The sequence below is a fragment of the Pongo pygmaeus genome, chromosome 5, assembly GCF_028885625.2.
Source record: "Pongo pygmaeus isolate AG05252 chromosome 5, NHGRI_mPonPyg2-v2.0_pri, whole genome shotgun sequence".
Lineage (NCBI taxonomy): Eukaryota > Metazoa > Chordata > Mammalia > Primates > Hominidae > Pongo > Pongo pygmaeus.
This window is the reverse complement of record NC_072378.2, coordinates 25571631-25589005: the sequence shown is the minus strand read 5'-3', so window position 1 is coordinate 25589005 and position 17375 is coordinate 25571631. Positions and strand designations below refer to the sequence as shown.

The window sequence follows — 17375 nt, the reverse complement described above, 5'->3', positions numbered from 1 at the left end:
CTTCCAGAGAGAAATGATGTGCATGACTTCCAGAGAGAAATGATGTGTATGACTTCCAGAGAGAAATGATGTGTATGACTTCCAGAGAGAAATGATGTGCATGACTTCCAGAGAGAAATGATGTGTATGACTTCCAGAGAGAAATGATGTGTATGACTTCCAGAGAGAAATGATGTGTATGACTTCCAGAGAGAAATGATGTGTATGACTTCCAGAGAGAAATGATGTGTATGACTTCCAGAGAGAAATGATGTGTATGACTTCCAGAGAGAAATGATGTGTATGACTTCCAGAGAGAAATGATGTGTATGACTTCCAGAGAGAAATGATGTGTATGACTTCCAGAGAGAAATGATGTGTATGACTTCCAGAGAGAAATGATGTGTATGACTTCCAGAGAGAAATGATGTGTATGACTTCCAGAGAGAAATGATGTGTATGACTTCCAGAGAGAAATGATGTGTATGACTTCCAGAGAGAAATGATGTGCATGACTTCCAGAGAGAAATGATGTGTATGACTTCCAGAGAGAAATGATGTGTATGACTTCCAGAGAGAAATGATGTGTATGACTTCCAGGGAGAAATGATGTGTATGACTTCCAGAGAGAAATGATGTGTATGACTTCCAGAGAGAAATGATGTGTATGACTTCCAGAGAGAAATGATGTGTATGACTTCCAGAGAGAAATGATGTGTATGACTTCCAGAGAGAAATGATGTGTATGACTTCCAGAGAGAAATGATGTGTATGACTTCCAGAGAGAAATGATGTGTATGACTTCCAGAGAGAAATGATGTGCATGACTTCCAGAGAGAAATGATGTGTATGACTTCCAGAGAGAAATGATGTGTATGACTTCCAGAGAGAAATGATGTGTATGACTTCCAGGGAGAAATGATGTGTATGACTTCCAGAGAGAAATGATGTGTATGACTTCCAGAGAGAAATGATGTGCATGACTTCCAGAGAGAAATGATGTGTATGACTTCCAGAGAGAAATGATGTGCATGACTTCCAGAGAGAAATGATGTGTATGACTTCCAGAGAGAAATGATGTGTATGACTTCCAGAGAGAAATGATGTGCATGACTTCCAGAGAGAAATGATGTGTATGACTTCCAGAGAGAAATGATGTGTATGACTTCCAGAGAGAAATGATGTGTATGACTTCCAGGGAGAAATGATGTGTATGACTTCCAGAGAGAAATGATGTGTATGACTTCCAGAGAGAAATGATGTGCATGACTTCCAGAGAGAAATGATGTGTATGACTTCCAGAGAGAAATGATGTGCATGACTTCCAGAGAGAAATGATGTGTATGACTTCCAGAGAGAAATGATGTGTATGACTTCCAGAGAGAAATGATGTGCATGACTTCCAGAGAGAAATGATGTGCATGACTTCCAGAGAGAAATGATGTGTATGACTTCCAGAGAGAAATGATGTGTATGACTTCCAGAGAGAAATGATGTGTATGACTTCCAGAGAGAAATGATGTGTATGACTTCCAGAGAGAAATGATGTGCATGACTTCCAGAGAGAAATGATGTGTATGACTTCCAGAGAGAAATGATGTGTATGACTTCCAGAGAGAAATGATGTGTATGACTTCCAGAGAGAAATGATGTGTATGACTTCCAGAGAGAAATGATGTGCATGACTTCCAGAGAGAAATGATGTGCATGACTTCCAGAGAGAAATGATGTGTATGACTTCCAGAGAGAAATGATGTGCATGACTTCCAGAGAGAAATGATGTGTATGACTTCCAGAGAGAAATGATGTGTATGACTTCCAGAGAGAAATGATGTGCATGACTTCCAGAGAGAAATGATGTGTATGACTTCCAGAGAGAAATGATGTGTATGACTTCCAGAGAGAAATGATGTGTATGACTTCCAGAGAGAAATGATGTGTATGACTTCCAGAGAGAAATGATGTGCATGACTTCCAGAGAGAAATGATGTGCATGACTTCCAGAGAGAAGCCTTGGGAGCCAGTATGTGCACTGCCATGATCTCTTTTTCTCGCTATATGACTGTGAATGTTCTAGATAGGAGGCGGCTCTGCCTCCTGAAGTGAAGGTTATATGCCAGCCCACAATGGACATTTCACAAAATCACTGTTGCTGAAACCCATGGACATTGGGGGAAAGGGGTCACTGTTACTGTGGAACAATCTAACTTATCCTGATGGATACACTTATGAAATTATCTGTGAATAAAAGAATGAATAGTCTGGCTGACAATCCACACCTCAACGTAAATGCAGTAATTTCAACAAAATTACTAAGGGCTTTCTACAACTATATCTAGATAAGGTATTAGGTATTAAACAGTTTAATCACAACCTTTCATGTGGAAGACAAGACAATTTGTTAGCGCAATTCTGTTCTATAAGCTTAACAGCTCTACTGAAGACCAGTCATCGTAGAATTCACAGTATTTTGAACTCAAAAGTGCTGACTATACAAAAACCTTTATAGTCTGTGCTTTCATCTTGTAACCCAGTTCCCCAGTCAATTACTGCTCCACCAAAGCATGGCTTTATAAGCTGGCTTCAAATACATGAGTTGACTAGGTTTCAATTAAAACTCTCAAATGTTCCCCAAAATATAATTATCATGGAAAATTCAACTTTTCCTACCATTATATTTTCAGACGTCACACTCCCTAACTTTAATCTATGGAGGTATTTGTGGCATATTTTTGCTACTGTAAAGATTTAATTACTATTGAAGTAATAAAAAATAGTACTTTAATATACAAAGTAATTGATTTGCAAGGCACAGTTATGGAATAAAGCATGCTACAAAACTGAATTTTCCAAATAAGTGACGGTTATCCTTTTAAATACATAAGGCCTTTAAAAACTAGCAAAAATAAAAATACTTCTAATATTACCAATACTCATGTTATTTAAAAACATATAACTAAAATAGTATTTATAATTTATGGTCATAATTATAAATGCTAAGTGTTGAACTGTATTAATTCTTTAGATATTCCCAGATTCCATACCTATCTAACCCATGTACTTTTCATAATTCCTCTGATAATTCCTCTATAGTCTCTTTGCATTCTAAGTTGCTACTGTTTGTGAATCCTTGATGCTTCTAATCTACTGCCTTATTCTGCAAACAATTATAGTCAGGAGTGTATAAGTGAAGTAGTCAGACTGGCCCTCAATTACTTCTACAAGTGAAAATGCATGAGCTTTGAGATAACTATTCTCTTTACTCTCTGAAAGTAGTTTATACCTACATCCAAGCTCACCCGTGCGAAATACCTATAAAAGTTTCTAAAAGGGTTTTTCCCATATTAAGACAGATTGCCTGACCACATATGAGAAATAGTGCATTATCACATAGTTCACGTAAGCAGGCTGGAATTATTGGTAAGAACATTAACCTACATTTAAAATGATAAAACAAAAACTTGAATGTTCAAGGCCTAATATTTATAGATAATGCTTAAGGCCGCCTTCTTTCATATACAACATTCACCCTTTATCACTCTGTTTTCCTTATCACTACAACTTTTCTCAGAAAAAGACACTTCCAGATGACAATGAGAGCAGAAATAAATCTATACCGGTGAGAGAAGACAGTTCTGGAGAGGTTGAGCACAGCTAAATATTGAAGGCATCCACGGAGAAGAGCTCCACAGACCTGAAAAAGAAATAAGGCACTCTTCTTTTCAAGTATTTCTAGGTCCAGGAGAATCTTTTATTAGAGGTCCCCTACATCCCATCTAAATAGCTCTTCTGAGACCCCTCAGAGCAATATATATATATATATATATATTAAATTTACCATGTCCAGGGAACATTCTGTATTGGATAAATCCAGATGAGCAATGGCATTTGGCTGGGCCAAAAAATTATACATGTGCTTGAAAAAAAATAAAAGATAAATGTTAGGATTCTAGAAACACACACATACACACAATGCAAATTAATGTTTTAAAAGGAAGTTGCCAGAATTTCTCAGATCATTCTCTGCTCTTCCCAAGGGGATTACCAGAATTTTCTGTCATTCCTTTACATTCCCTGACAGTGAAAATCCCAAGAATAGTTAAAATTATGTTTCAGTAAAGAAAGGCCAAATGGAATATTGAAAACCAAACCCCCATTTTGTTACACATGACTTAGTTTTCCTGATTAGCTTAATTTTTATTATACAATTTTGGAACTGTGCTAATTCATTTTAACTCCTGAGACTAAAATACCACCTGAACTGCAGTCACTCTATCAAAATGCTAATCACTTTTGAAAGTGTTTGCAGAACTACGAATCTGAATTTGAACCATAGGATGGTCTCAGGCTATCCTGTCTTCTGTCCGACATAATGATTTTTCTACCCTTAGTTACTTCTCAAAGCTAACAAGAATGGCTTGGCAGCAATATGAGTGCTTTTTAAAAAATTTCACTAATAGCTAAGACACTTCCGGTTTCAGGGGGTCACAATGCCTAAACTTCCCTAGTCCTCTCATTCAAGGCTAATCAACAGATCAGTTCAACTGAGATGCTGAACATCAACAGCGACGTTGTTCTGGAATTACCCTGTATGTGTAGTAACTGCCAGAGCCCACCCATAACAAACTGAGTCCAAGCTCCCTGCCACCAGGCAAATAGCTTAAATTCTCCTCTGCTTCACTGGATGCCACTGGATACTTGCAAAATCAAACAAGCTTATACTGAGTATGTCCTTGCAAACATTTACTATGTGTAGCAGTTTGGCTATATGGTGCTTCAGAAGAATCCTATCAAGGAATTCAGAAGAGCAAAAAAATCGCCTGTAAACACTTAACACTTTAAAATAACCATACACACAGAATGACATTTATTTATTTATTTATTTATTTATTTAAAGACAGGGTCTGGCTCTATCGCCCAAGCTGGAGTGCAGTGGTATGATCTCGGCTCACTGCCACCTCCACTTCCCGGGCACAAGCCATCCTCCTGCCTCAACCTCCTGACTGGCTGGGACTACAGGCATGTGACACCACGCCCAGTTCATTTTTGTATTTTTTGTAGAGACAGGGTTTCAACATATTGTCCAGGCTGGTCACAAACTCCTGGACCCCAGAGACCAACCTGCCTTAGCCTCCAAAAGTGCTGGAATTCTAAGTGTGAGCCACTGCACCCAGCCATAGAATGGATTTTGTTATGAAAAGTTCTGATTCAGAAAAGTCATTTTGCTCTCACATGAAGATCCTCTGCCCCTCTCTGTTTGCCTGGCAAAAATTGTCTCGAGACTTTTAAGTTTACTGTGGCTTTACTCCCAATCACCAGCTGGGGGAGCTCTTATCACCATGAAATGGTGACAAGACTATCTGGCCACATATCTCCAAAGAGGCCAGGCCCTGCTAGGCTGCTTTCCCTGAGGGCACAGGGTCAGGTAAACTCCTGCACCTGCCACCAGGCTCCTGGAACTTTTGCCTTCCCCGCCCACTCTCCCTTCCAGCCCACTTTCACTCAGGCCTCATCGTTCCACTCCCCAGAAGCAAGCTACAACAGGACCCACCCTGGCCAGAAAAAGAAATCTTGAGCTATTTTGTTGTTTTAGGTGACTATTAATGTTCCTATTTTAGCTGAATCTTATTAACCTTTAGCCTCTCCTTTTATCCTTCCTTCTATTCTTCTACTTTGCCACAGTATTATTTTGGTGGTGTCACATTGGCCTCCTTGTTTTATTTTGGGAGGGAGCAGATTTATGAACTGTCAGTGAAGGTAACAACTGAAACTGGAAAATGGATTGAAAAATCATGGCACACCAGGAATCAAGTATTGTTTAAATAATTTTAAGTGCAAAGGAGAGGAAAAGGAAAAAAAAATACAAAAAGGCCTTCATTTGTACTTCCTGCCTTACAGGTAAACCAAAACAAGAGAAATAAGAATAAATTTCACAGCGTTTTTCAGCCCTGTGGCAAAGCAGTGGAATACAAATTAAGGCCCTTCAAAGATGGCCGCTGGGTGTAGGCCATGTTGTTAAAGAAAAAATTCTAAATTCTATCTTGGTGACCAGAGGGGATCATTCGCCACATATGGAAATGAGATCATACCTAATCCACTGTGTCAAAGATCTGCCAAATATTACATTATTGATTCAGTTACATTAAAAATTTTATTATAATTGAGGGAGTCGTTTTTGCCTTCATATTCAAACTCCGAAGAAATGGCCCCAGGTTATGTGTAGACCACCCTTCTCCCTATTTTATTCACAAAATAGACGAGTGCTCAGGTTTATCCCAATACTCCCTCTCAATTGTAACCTATAACCATCAGCCTTCCCAGTAACAATAATAATAATGAGAAAGTTCAGTTAGTGTTCCCAATCTTCCTTACCAGGCAATTTTAACCTGTAAGCTAATGGGTTTTTGTTGTTGTTATTGTTTGATACGGAGACTCACACTGTCGCCCAGGCTGGAGAGCAGTGGTGTAATCTCAGCTCACCATAACCTCCGCCTCCAGGGTTCAAGTACTTCTCCTGCCTCAGCCTCCTGAGTACGTGGGACTACAGGCACGTGCCACCACGCTTGGCTAATTTTTGTATTTTTAGTAGAGATGGGGTTTCACCATGTTGCCCAGGCTGGTCTCGATCTCCTGACCTCGTGATCTGCCTGCCTCAGCCTCCCAAAGTGCTGGGATTACAGGTGTGAGCCACCATGCCTGGCCCCTGTAAGCTAATGTTTTTAAATGATGAAAAAAAATTCTTCAACAGCATTACTTCCAAAAAATGTGAACTTCAGCATCATTAAATGAGAAAAAAAAATTGTGGTGATATATGACATTTAATTAACGAAGCCTCTGGAATTTTCAGTAAAACACTTCATAAGCTCGTAACTAAATGATTCAAAGGCGTCATGACAAAGAGAGAGGCAGGAAAATGCACTACAAAGTCACGTTTAAAATTATTCCAGGCTTATTAAACACAGCTTCTTCGAAGATGGAATAAAGAAAAGAAAACTTACTGAGAGGTCATCTCCACGAAGGACGTTCCCTGAGAGGTCGAGGTGGACAAGGGCAGAGGCGGTCAATGGATTGGCACTGAGTGACTGAGAAAGGCTGTTCACCCCTGCAACATCAAGAAAATCCAGGCTCAGTTTGCACTCCAGGAAACAAAATGAGGTTTGTGTTTCTATAAATGGCCCAACACTTCCATCAAATTGCAGGACTGAGGTTAATCATGAGCACTGTCCCTGAAAGGTGGCACTATGATTGTGTCTCCTTTTGATACACCCTCAGGAAGAACAGGTTTGTCAATGACACAACCCCCTCACTGAATCAGAAGGAGTAATGAATTGGCTTCCCTTTGCTCCATGTCTTCTGATGTGTCCAAGGACAGAAAGCATTTTAATCTGAAGCCTTAGAATGATGAAAGCAATCTAGTTGACAATGTTTATCCTTCTCTTACTCCTGCCAGGTGATTCTTAAGTTAGTGCCTGGTGTTTAAATGATGCATGTCCAAATTCAGATAATTTAGGCTATTTAAAGTATTGGGAAGTTAAAAAGAGAAGTATACAGTTCTTCTTAAATGTATTACATTCAAGGAAACATTTGGATTAAATTGGATTTCACAAAGAATGAGATGATCTGTATACCATGTAAGATGCAATCATAAAGAAAAATGTATAATTAGCACTCTATACACTCTTTACATACATAACATAAATGGCTCAAGTTAACAGAAACTGAACTAAACTGACAAATTCACCTCAGAAAACAAAGAATGAATATGTGAGGAGGCTGCTTATCCCGTATGGATAGAACTAAGTTCTCTCACAGGTGGGTAACAGTTATTGACAGGCCCGCTAATCATGGTTGTCTAGTGGGCCACTTCTTTTCAGAAGGGAATAGGAGCATTTTGAGGTGTGTCATTATAAAATGGGAGCCCAGAAGGATATAATCACTCACTAAGACTCAATCACTCACCGCAGCACTGATGATTTTACTTAGCACAATGGGAATGTGAGAGATAGCAAAGCTCTTCGTGTTTCTACCAAAAGTCCATGGTTCCAAATGATATATTTTAGAAATATGGCTATTTCTTAATTGGGTATACTTTTATAAATTATTTTGTTTTTCTTATTTTTCAACAAAATTTTTTGAAAATCTCAACCTATCAAACTGAGACTCAAGTAAGTCAACTACTCTAAAGAACCAGGAAAAGGTTTTCTTTCCCCTCCACATTTGGGCAGACCCTTCATGGAGAAGAGGGGCCAAGGTCAGGTCTGCCAGTAAGAGCCAGTTCCAGTCATAGCAGCAGGATCTGATGAGGGTACTACAAGAGCTGTGGGGTGCAGGTGCAGCCTTCCACTGGAGCACCTCCCTGCTGTGAGCTTAGAACATTCAGTGTGGGGCTGATAAAGAGGCCATTGTCTTCTCCAGCTTCAGAGAGTTATGATAAACTGATTCTAGTGTGTGTCTGATAAAGGCTACTGAGCCATTTCTCAAAGTGGGCGCATATTTGGGTGGGGTATACAGGAGACCGAGACTTCGAATAAAAAATATTTAAGTGCAAAGAACTTCTCGGCTGTCAACTCACCATTTACTAAATGCTAATAAAATGCTGGGAATTAGGAGATAAATATAAATAAGATCATTTTTTTTGACCCTCAAAAATTGCAAAGACCATTAGGGAAAAACTTAATTAGACTCTACGATGAAAAGTCAGTGCTACACAAGGAATATTCATTTCAATAAACCTTTATTGAAATCCTACTGTGTACCAGGCAGGGTCTTCTGAGATACCATCTTACTTGCTGAAGGCCAGTGAAGCGGGAGACACAGACAGCTGAATAATCACTATCCAGTGAGGCAATAACTATCAATGGGGCAAGAACAAGAGCTTGGCAGTAGAGGAGGAAGAAATTTGATTAATTGTGTTAGATAAGAGGAACGTACAGTGGCTTATAAAAAAAGGTTATTTTCTGGAGGTTATCTTCTATAACTGTTTAAATGACCACTTCCTTTAGTTTGTCCTGATATTAGTATTAATGTATTTTTTAATGGAATAACTGAGTCCAAAACATACGGCCAATACCAGATTCTCATCAAGAAAATCATTTGTAAAATCATTTCCTTAGTGAGGTATAACAAAACGCAATAAATAAATTCCCAAAATAGAAGGCTAAATTAGTCCTGACAGCAAAATGCTCCTTGACAAGTGCGGGAGCTTGGCAGTTGTCCAACATCTGAATAGACTCGAGAGAGCATCATGTTATCAGCTCAGCTTCATGCTACTGAAACAGCATGAAGGATTTCCTCTGCTGCCCCCTAAGCCCATGCTCACATGAGGCCTGTGTTAATAAGCCCATGAAGAGTGGAGAATTATAAAAGTATAGAATTGAAAAAAAATCAAGGCCCTTACAGCCCGAACTAAACACATTTACATGCCTTTCTCGATTCTGGCTGTCTAGTGATTTTGACCATTCTGTTACTTATTATTGTAGTGTTTACAGCTGGAAAAAGATGGTACCAGATGGTTCTGCCTTGACATAATCTGGCAACCAGCAGGACATTTGCTAGAAATCCAGAAAACTATCAGTTAGTTAACATCTGAGATAAAGAAAGGGTATTTGGAGGCAGTGGTGATGTCATGGGGAGTTTTTTTTTTTAATCTGTCTTGCATTATCAAGCCATGAATATAAATGCTAGTCAAATTCACCAGAAGTTTAACCCTGCAATGTAACTCCAGTCATTCTAAAACTGCGAATCTTTCAGATCCTATGTAAAATACTTCAAGAAGTCAATTTAAAAAAATAAATTAATAAACATTTCAAGATATTTTTGTCTTAGGGCAATTTGAAATTATTCAGGCCAGGCATGGTGGCTCATGCCTGTAATCCCAGCACTTTGGGAGGCTGAAGCAGATGGATCACCTGAGGTCAGGAATTTGAGACCAGCCTAGCCAACATGGCAAAACCTCATCTCTACTAAAAATACAAAAATTAGCTGGGCGTGGTGGCACACGCCTGTAATCCCAGCTACTCGGGAGGCTGAGGCAAGAGAATCACTTGAACCCTGGAGGTAGAGGTTGCAGTGAGCCAAGATCGTGCAAGTGAGCCAAGATCGTGCAACTGCACTCCAGCCCGAGCGACAGAGCGAGACTCCATCTAAATAAAATAAAATAAAATAAAATAAATAAAATAAAATAAAATAAAATAAAATAAAATAAATAAAATAAAAATTCTTCAAGTCATGTTATAAAACAATGCTAATTCTCAAAACACATATTTTAATATATTCATATTTTATTGCAGGTAAAAGATAAATGGGAGGACCCTTATTTGTAAAGGGTACAGGCAACGTGGGGCTGTCCTCATCATAAGGAGGTAGAGAAGCCCAGCTTTGCCCGTAGGACCTCCCCACTGTTACCACACTAAAAGGGACAGGGACATCAGGGAGAGGTGGCACTGAAGGTCCTCAGAACCAAACTTGCTCTAGGAAGGATAAATGATCACTACATCCTTTTACTTGTTATATGGTAATGAAGAAATGAATTAAAATAAATATAATCAAGGATTATTAATATAATCAGTTTTTTGTTTTTGTTTTCGTTTTAAGAGACGACAGGTTCTCACTCTGTCACCCAGGCTGGAGTGCAGTGGCACTGTCATAGCTCACTGCAACCTGAAACTCCTGAGCTCACGCATCCACCTCAGCCTCCTGGGTGGCTAGAATTACAGATGCAATTCATATAATCAGGTTTTTAAAAACCACCTTTATCTTATAAACGACTTAAACTAGATCTATGGAGCACACAATAAATAATGAATGCTTTTAATATGTACACAAGTCATACAAACTTTTTTAAAAATAGATTAACACTATAAACAGAAAACTAACAAAGGATGTAAACTTAGTGATTTCCCTAAAAGAAATACAAATGACCAAGGAACAAGGGAGTTTGGAGGGGGTTTGCCTTCTTATTTATACTTTTTAGCATCTTCTAAATCTTTACTATAAATGTGTACTACATTGGTAATTATCAGAAAAAGGTTTATATAAAATGGATTTGCTGAAGTAGAACAGTGATAATGTAAAGGAGTTAAACTTAGCTGTAAGATCTGTAGATGGCTTCAGGCAATAGGTCTGAAAACACTGACTCCTGGGGAAATCCCTTTGGTAATTTATTTTCATGCCTTAATCTTAAATATGTGTGTATAAATGTGTGCACATAAAATCATGGGACTTATGGAACTAATCTCAATTTCAAACCATTCTTAATTTAACTTCATGTTCAGAATAATGTATGATGGCATGGATATAAAATCATCAAGGGATGACTTCCTTCACTCATTTATCCAAGGCACATTCCATGAGAGACTGAGAAGTGCCAGGACACAGCAATGAATGAGGCAAAGCCCTTATTGTCGAGAAATGTACAGGCTAAGACACAATCAAATGTGATGGACACATGCTAAGATAGAGGAATTTACAAAGGGCTAAGGAAAACAGAGAAAGGAGCATCTAGTCATACAGGGTGTGGTGAGAGGGGGTTGTTTGAGAACATTTCAAAGAGAAAGTGAGATAGAAGCAGCCAGGCTCAGTAGCTCATGCATGTAATCCCAGCACTTTGGGAGGCTGAGGCAGGCAGATCGCTTGAGCTCAGGAGTTCGAGACCGGCCTGGGAACATGGAAACCCTGTCTCTACAAAAAAATTAGCGGGGTGTGGTAGTGCATGCTTGTGGTCCCAGCTACTCGGGGGGCTGAGGCGGGAGGATCGCTTGAGCCCAAGAGGTCGAGGCTGCAATGAGCCAAGATCGTACCACTGCACTCCAGCCTGGGTGACAGAGCAAGACCCTATCTCCAAAAAAATAAATAAATAAAATTTAAAAATCCACCTCCGACTTTTTTTCAATCTACCCCTGATTTTTTTTTTTAATCCACCTCCAATTTTTTTTTTTTTTTTTTTTTGAGACAGAGAAGCTGAATCTGCATAGGATGTACGGTAATTCATGAGACATTCCAGGTAAGGACACTAAGGTTGCTCCAGCTAGAAACTGAGGCATATAAAAACATAAGACAGCTCAGGATGATGATAATTATGATGATGCTGGTAGTGGTGGTGGTGGTGGTGGTGGGGGTGATGGTAGCAGTTTACTAAGCACTTTGTGACAGACACCATACTATATGTATATTAAATCATTTAACTCTACCTGTGTAGAAACAAGATACTGTTATTTCTGTCTTACAAATGAGGCATCTGGGAGCAAAGACATTATAAATGCATGTTCATACATAAGTAGAAAAGTCAGAATTCAACCTTCGGCAGTCTGACTACAGAACTGACACTTTCAACCACTATACATACTGTTTCCAAAAGACAGCAACTTTCTTAATGGCAAGATGTTCAAGAAACTTTTGTTAAACAGTAGTCCAGGCACAGTGCCAGGTGCTGCAGATAAAAAGATGAGAGAAGCACAGGCCACAAGGAGAGCCCCAGTGTAGCAGGAAAGACACAATATTTATACAATAATGTTATATATGTGATCTCGAAGTAATACAAAGGGAACACTCATTGATTCTGTGTGGCCTTGGGAAGAGGGAACACATCTCAGCAGAGTTTATCACAGATAAACAGTTTAATAAAACAAACTGAACCTCTCTATTTGGGGATTAAAAAAAAAATTTTCAGGCATCCAGGGCAAAATGTGAAGATATACAAAGGCACAAAGAATGCAGGATAATTTCTAATATTATTATTGAGGTGCTGCTGTGGCAAAATAATAATAGAAATGACAGGATTTGATGGAAAAAAATGAAGGTGAGTGAAGTTAGGAACTGACCTGGAGAGAAGACAAGGAAAACTCTAAAGACAGAACTACAAGGAGTGGAGCTACAGTGGTGATCCAGAAGTTAAGCCCAACAGTTTTCTGTAAAGCAGGCAGTCTATCTGACTAGAAAGGCCAACTTGCTGAACCAAGAGAAACACAACCAGGTGCATCTTGGAATGTGAGGCAGGAGGGTAGAGGCAGACAGGCGAGTATTCCCTGACTCAAAGTTTTAAAAGTTAAAGACTGCATGTACATGTCAAAATTACTCTCTACTCTGACAGCACTTCACTGCAGAGCATCAAAAATTGAATTACATAATGTCTTTATCCTCAAACTGCCAGAGTAATATAATACATATATTTTTAAATGTATTTTTTTCATGTATTTTTAAATGTAACAAATAATTCTAACTAAGGTAGCAGGTGCAGCAGAAATATTTCAGACACACTGTTAGGTAAATAAGAAATACTGTACCTTTAGGTGATAATGAGGTTTTAGATAAATTTAAGTGCTTTAATCCCTTTGGGAGTTTGGCAAATTGAATACTTAAAGAGGACACACCTGAGAAAGGAAAAAGAAGAGATTAGAATTTTCAAGTTCTCGGAACTGCATTTTTTACAATGGATGAAAATTAACTTAATTTTGATTCTGATTGAAGTGATCATATCTTTCTTTCTAATATCAGACATTGTTTTCTAAACATTTACCATCAAGCCCCCTTTTCTTTCCGTCCTACCTACAGGGTAAGAGAAGGGGAAGATTGTCTTATTAGGCATACAATATCTGAAACTTTTCCATTGGAGATACTTTTCTTGGGGCCACGTGTCACTCTTTTTCTCATAGTTCTATTTAAAATGCAAATCCTCTTGGAAAGGATAACTGTTAACTCCTTTTCTTTTTAACTTCTGTCTTAATCAGTTGATCGCTCTTCTAGGTGATCGGATGTATGCTATTTAATTATTGTCAAGAAGAATGGAGTAATATTAACCATTCTGATAATGGCAGATGGATTCCTATACTTAATTGGCTTATAGCTAACAACCTCATACAGAGCTTCGGAGCATGTTTTAACTTCTTAAAAGTAGATTTTGTAACTTTGGATAACTCACCAGGAATTTACGGTATTTAAAATCAGATATCTTCTAAATTTAATAACCAGAGTGGGAGATTGGGAACACCAGCTCACCCATCCAAGGACTACAATGAGCATAGACTGTTTTCTGGGAGGAAGTAAGTAATACACAAACATATGCCCTTCATACAGGTCCTTCAACTGACCTCCTGCTGTAGATGAGCCATCATTTCCCCAGGGGCATGTTCTTGAGAAGGCTCCTTAAACAATGTTAATTCCTGTTGCCTTAGACTAATTATCAAGCTTCAGGCAGCAATAAGAAATTACTGTGCTGGTTGCTTCCCTATTACATAACCCCAAATTATCTACAAATCTTATCACAACTTCTAAGAAACAACATGGAGGTCATGCAGCTAGACTAAGCCTCTACATGGGCGTTTCCCCTAGAATAGTGGGTGTTCTGGGAGCCCTATTTCCCCACTGTGTTTCCACAGTCAAAGAAGTTTGAAAATCACTGGATTAAATCATGTTAAACAGGTTTTTATCTGAGTATTTCTAGAGACTTGAGTATGCTAATCCATTTTGTAAATTACAAGAAGAGGGCAGCCTTGATATTTAGCTGATACACTCTTGTAAAAAAAAATAAAATAAAATAAGTGACTAACAAGTTGATGTGGAAAAGGGGGGAAGACAGAATAACTGTTAAAACTTGATTAATCTAAAGGGCAAAAAAGAGAGGAAAAAAGGAGACAAATAAAAAAATGGACCAGCACTTTGGGAGGCCGAGGAGGGTGGATCACAAGGTCAGGAGATCAAGACCACCCTGGCTAACACGGTGAAACCCCGTCTCTACTAAAAATACAAAAAATTAGCCGGGCGTGGTGGCGGGCACGGGTAGTTCCAACTACTCGGGAGGCTGAGGCAGGAGAATGGCGTGAACTCAGGAGGTGGAGGTTGCAGTGAGCCAAGATCGCGCCACTGCACTCCAGCCTGGGTAACACAGCAAGACTCCATCTCAAAAAAAAAAAAAAAAAAAAAAGGAAACAAATAGTAATACAGATTTTCACCCAAATATTTCAATGATTACATTAAATATAAATTTATTAACTATAAATATTTAATTTAAATTTATATTATTTAAAAATATTATTATATAAATATAAAGACTCAAATTACAAGTCAAAGATGATTTATTTGAATAAAAATATCAAATGTTTTCAAGAGATACACCTAGAGATATATGTATTCAGAAGTAAATGTAAAAGCATGAAAAAAGATATGCTACAAACACTAACCAAAAGAAATCTGATGAAGCTGCAATAAGACAATTTAAATTTTAAGAAGCATTACTAAAGATAAATGGAATATTTCATTAATTAAGAAGATACAATTACTCTAAATCTATGCTCTGATTAACATCATCTGAAAATATATAAAGTAAATCTGACAGTAACAAAAGGAAAATACATATATTATTACATAAACACACATGCATATATAATAATGGAAGTTTTCTAACACACTTCTATTAGTAGCTAATAAACGAACAGAAAAAGTCAGTAAAGATATAGAGAATATCAAGATCATAATGAAAAAAGATATAACTGATATATTTAAAATGCTGTACCCAGTAACTATAGAATACATTTCTTCAAAGTCCACACTGAATATTTTCCAAAAGGAATCATATACCGAGCCATAAAGCCAGTCTCAACAAATAATAGAATGTTCCTTAGTACTGTGAATTCATACACAGAATATTTGTATGTTCTCTGTTACCACTACTGCAGTTAAAATAGGAATTATAACAATAAGATAATTAGAAAATCCCCAAATAATTATAACTTAAGCAATATATTTCTAAATAACAAAAGAGTCAGAAATCACAGTGGGAATTTTAAAAATAATTTGAGTTAAATCTAAAAACTATGGTATTAAAATCTTTGGGATCTAACTAGAGCCATGCCTAGAGAGAAATCAATAGACCTAAATACATATTTTAAGAAAGATGAAAAACTGGAAAATAATTATCTAATTATCCATCTCAAAAAACAGCAAACTAATCCTCACCCATCTCTGTAAACAGAAGGAAGGAAAAAAATAAGAAAAAGGGAAGAATCCAATTAAATAGATAGCAGCCGTAAAAATAGGTAAATTTAACAAAGTTGGTTCTTTAAAAATACTAACAAAATTAATAAACTCCAGCAAGACTGGTAAAGTAAATAAATGAGAAAGAGAGATCAAATTATCAAAATCAAATGAAAAGAGAATGTAAAGATCTTACAGGCATTGAATTACAACTCGAGGGTATTAACAAATCTGTAAGTCAAAAAACTGTCATTTTAATAGAAAGGAACAAATCCCTTATGAAAAACATGACAAACTGAAACTAATTTAAGAAGTAAATAATCTCAATAGTTCTCTATCTATTCAAGGAAACAAATCTATTATTAAAAAATCTCTCCACAAAGAGAAGCAAAAGAAGCCAAACACAAAGGAGTACATAGGCAAAGAACAGGCAAAGCTCATCCATCATGAGAGAAGTCAGAATAGTAGTTATCTTTTCCAAGTGGTAGAGGACAGGGCTGGTAATCACTGGGGCAAACCACAAGGTAAGTCTGGAGAATGCTGGGAACATTCTGTCTCTTGATCTTGGTAGTGGTTTCTGGGAGAAACAAAAGGCCTCTTCTCTGTTAGAAAGCATACAGATTGGAACATTGTAGATGTCAGAGCATAGGTGAGTAAAAATTTTTACATTTCCACCAATTCTATAACTTTCCTGGAGAGTTCAGAAACACTAAGAAAAGTAAGTGAAAAAACAAAATACAATGAAGTATTTCCATTTCAAAAATAAGGCTGAGAGGAAAAGACTTGGAACCAAGAATATAAGAATATAGGGATACTGGAAAAAATTGAGTCAATACTTCCAACTTTTAAATTCCCTAAAATCTAAATCTATGCCTTCTTTTTTCCCCCAAGATGGAGTCTCACTCTGTCACCCAGGCTGGAGTGCAGAGGTACGATCTCGGCTCACTGCAACCTCCTCCTCCCAGGTTCAAGGGAATCTCCTGCCTCAGCCTCCCGAGTAGCTGAGACTACAGGCATGTGCCACCACGCTCAGCTAATTTTTTGTATTTTTAGTAAAGATGGGGTTTCAGTGTGTTAGCCAGGATGGTCTCGATCTCCTGACCTTGTGATCTGCCCGCCTTGGCCTCCCAAAGTGCTAGGATTACAGGCGTGAGCCACCGTGCCCAGCCAATCTATGCCATTTTTAAAATATTGCTTTACCTGTTTAACCATAAAAATATCAATTATCTCATTTAATCCTTAGAACATTCTTATTTGGTAGGTACTATTATTATATTTTTAATATAAGGAAGCTGAGTATACTTAGCTAGAAAGCTGTGAAGCCGGGAATTAAACCCATGTGTTTCGACTCTGGGACTCACTGATATACACTAAGAAATGAAAGACCTAAAACACCAAGAAAAGTAAGCAGCAATCCTAGAATCTATAAG

The 17375-nt window shown here is 37.8% G+C and overlaps 1 protein-coding gene across 9 annotated transcripts in view; it reads right to left on the bottom strand.

Annotated features, from left to right (window-relative positions):
• CARMIL1 (capping protein regulator and myosin 1 linker 1) overlaps positions 1-17375 on the bottom strand; it is a 354404-nt gene that overhangs the window by 135624 nt on the left and 201405 nt on the right. For all 9 annotated transcript variants that reach the window (XM_054493464.2, XM_054493465.2, XM_054493468.2 and 6 more), the window contains 4 exons: positions 13260-13346; positions 6978-7081; positions 3818-3895; positions 3597-3673 (listed from right to left, as the gene is read on the bottom strand). In XM_054493464.2, the coding sequence (XP_054349439.1) occupies positions 3597-3673; positions 3818-3895; positions 6978-7081; positions 13260-13346 (346 nt within the window). The remainder of the gene's footprint in view (positions 1-3596; positions 3674-3817; positions 3896-6977; positions 7082-13259; positions 13347-17375) is intronic.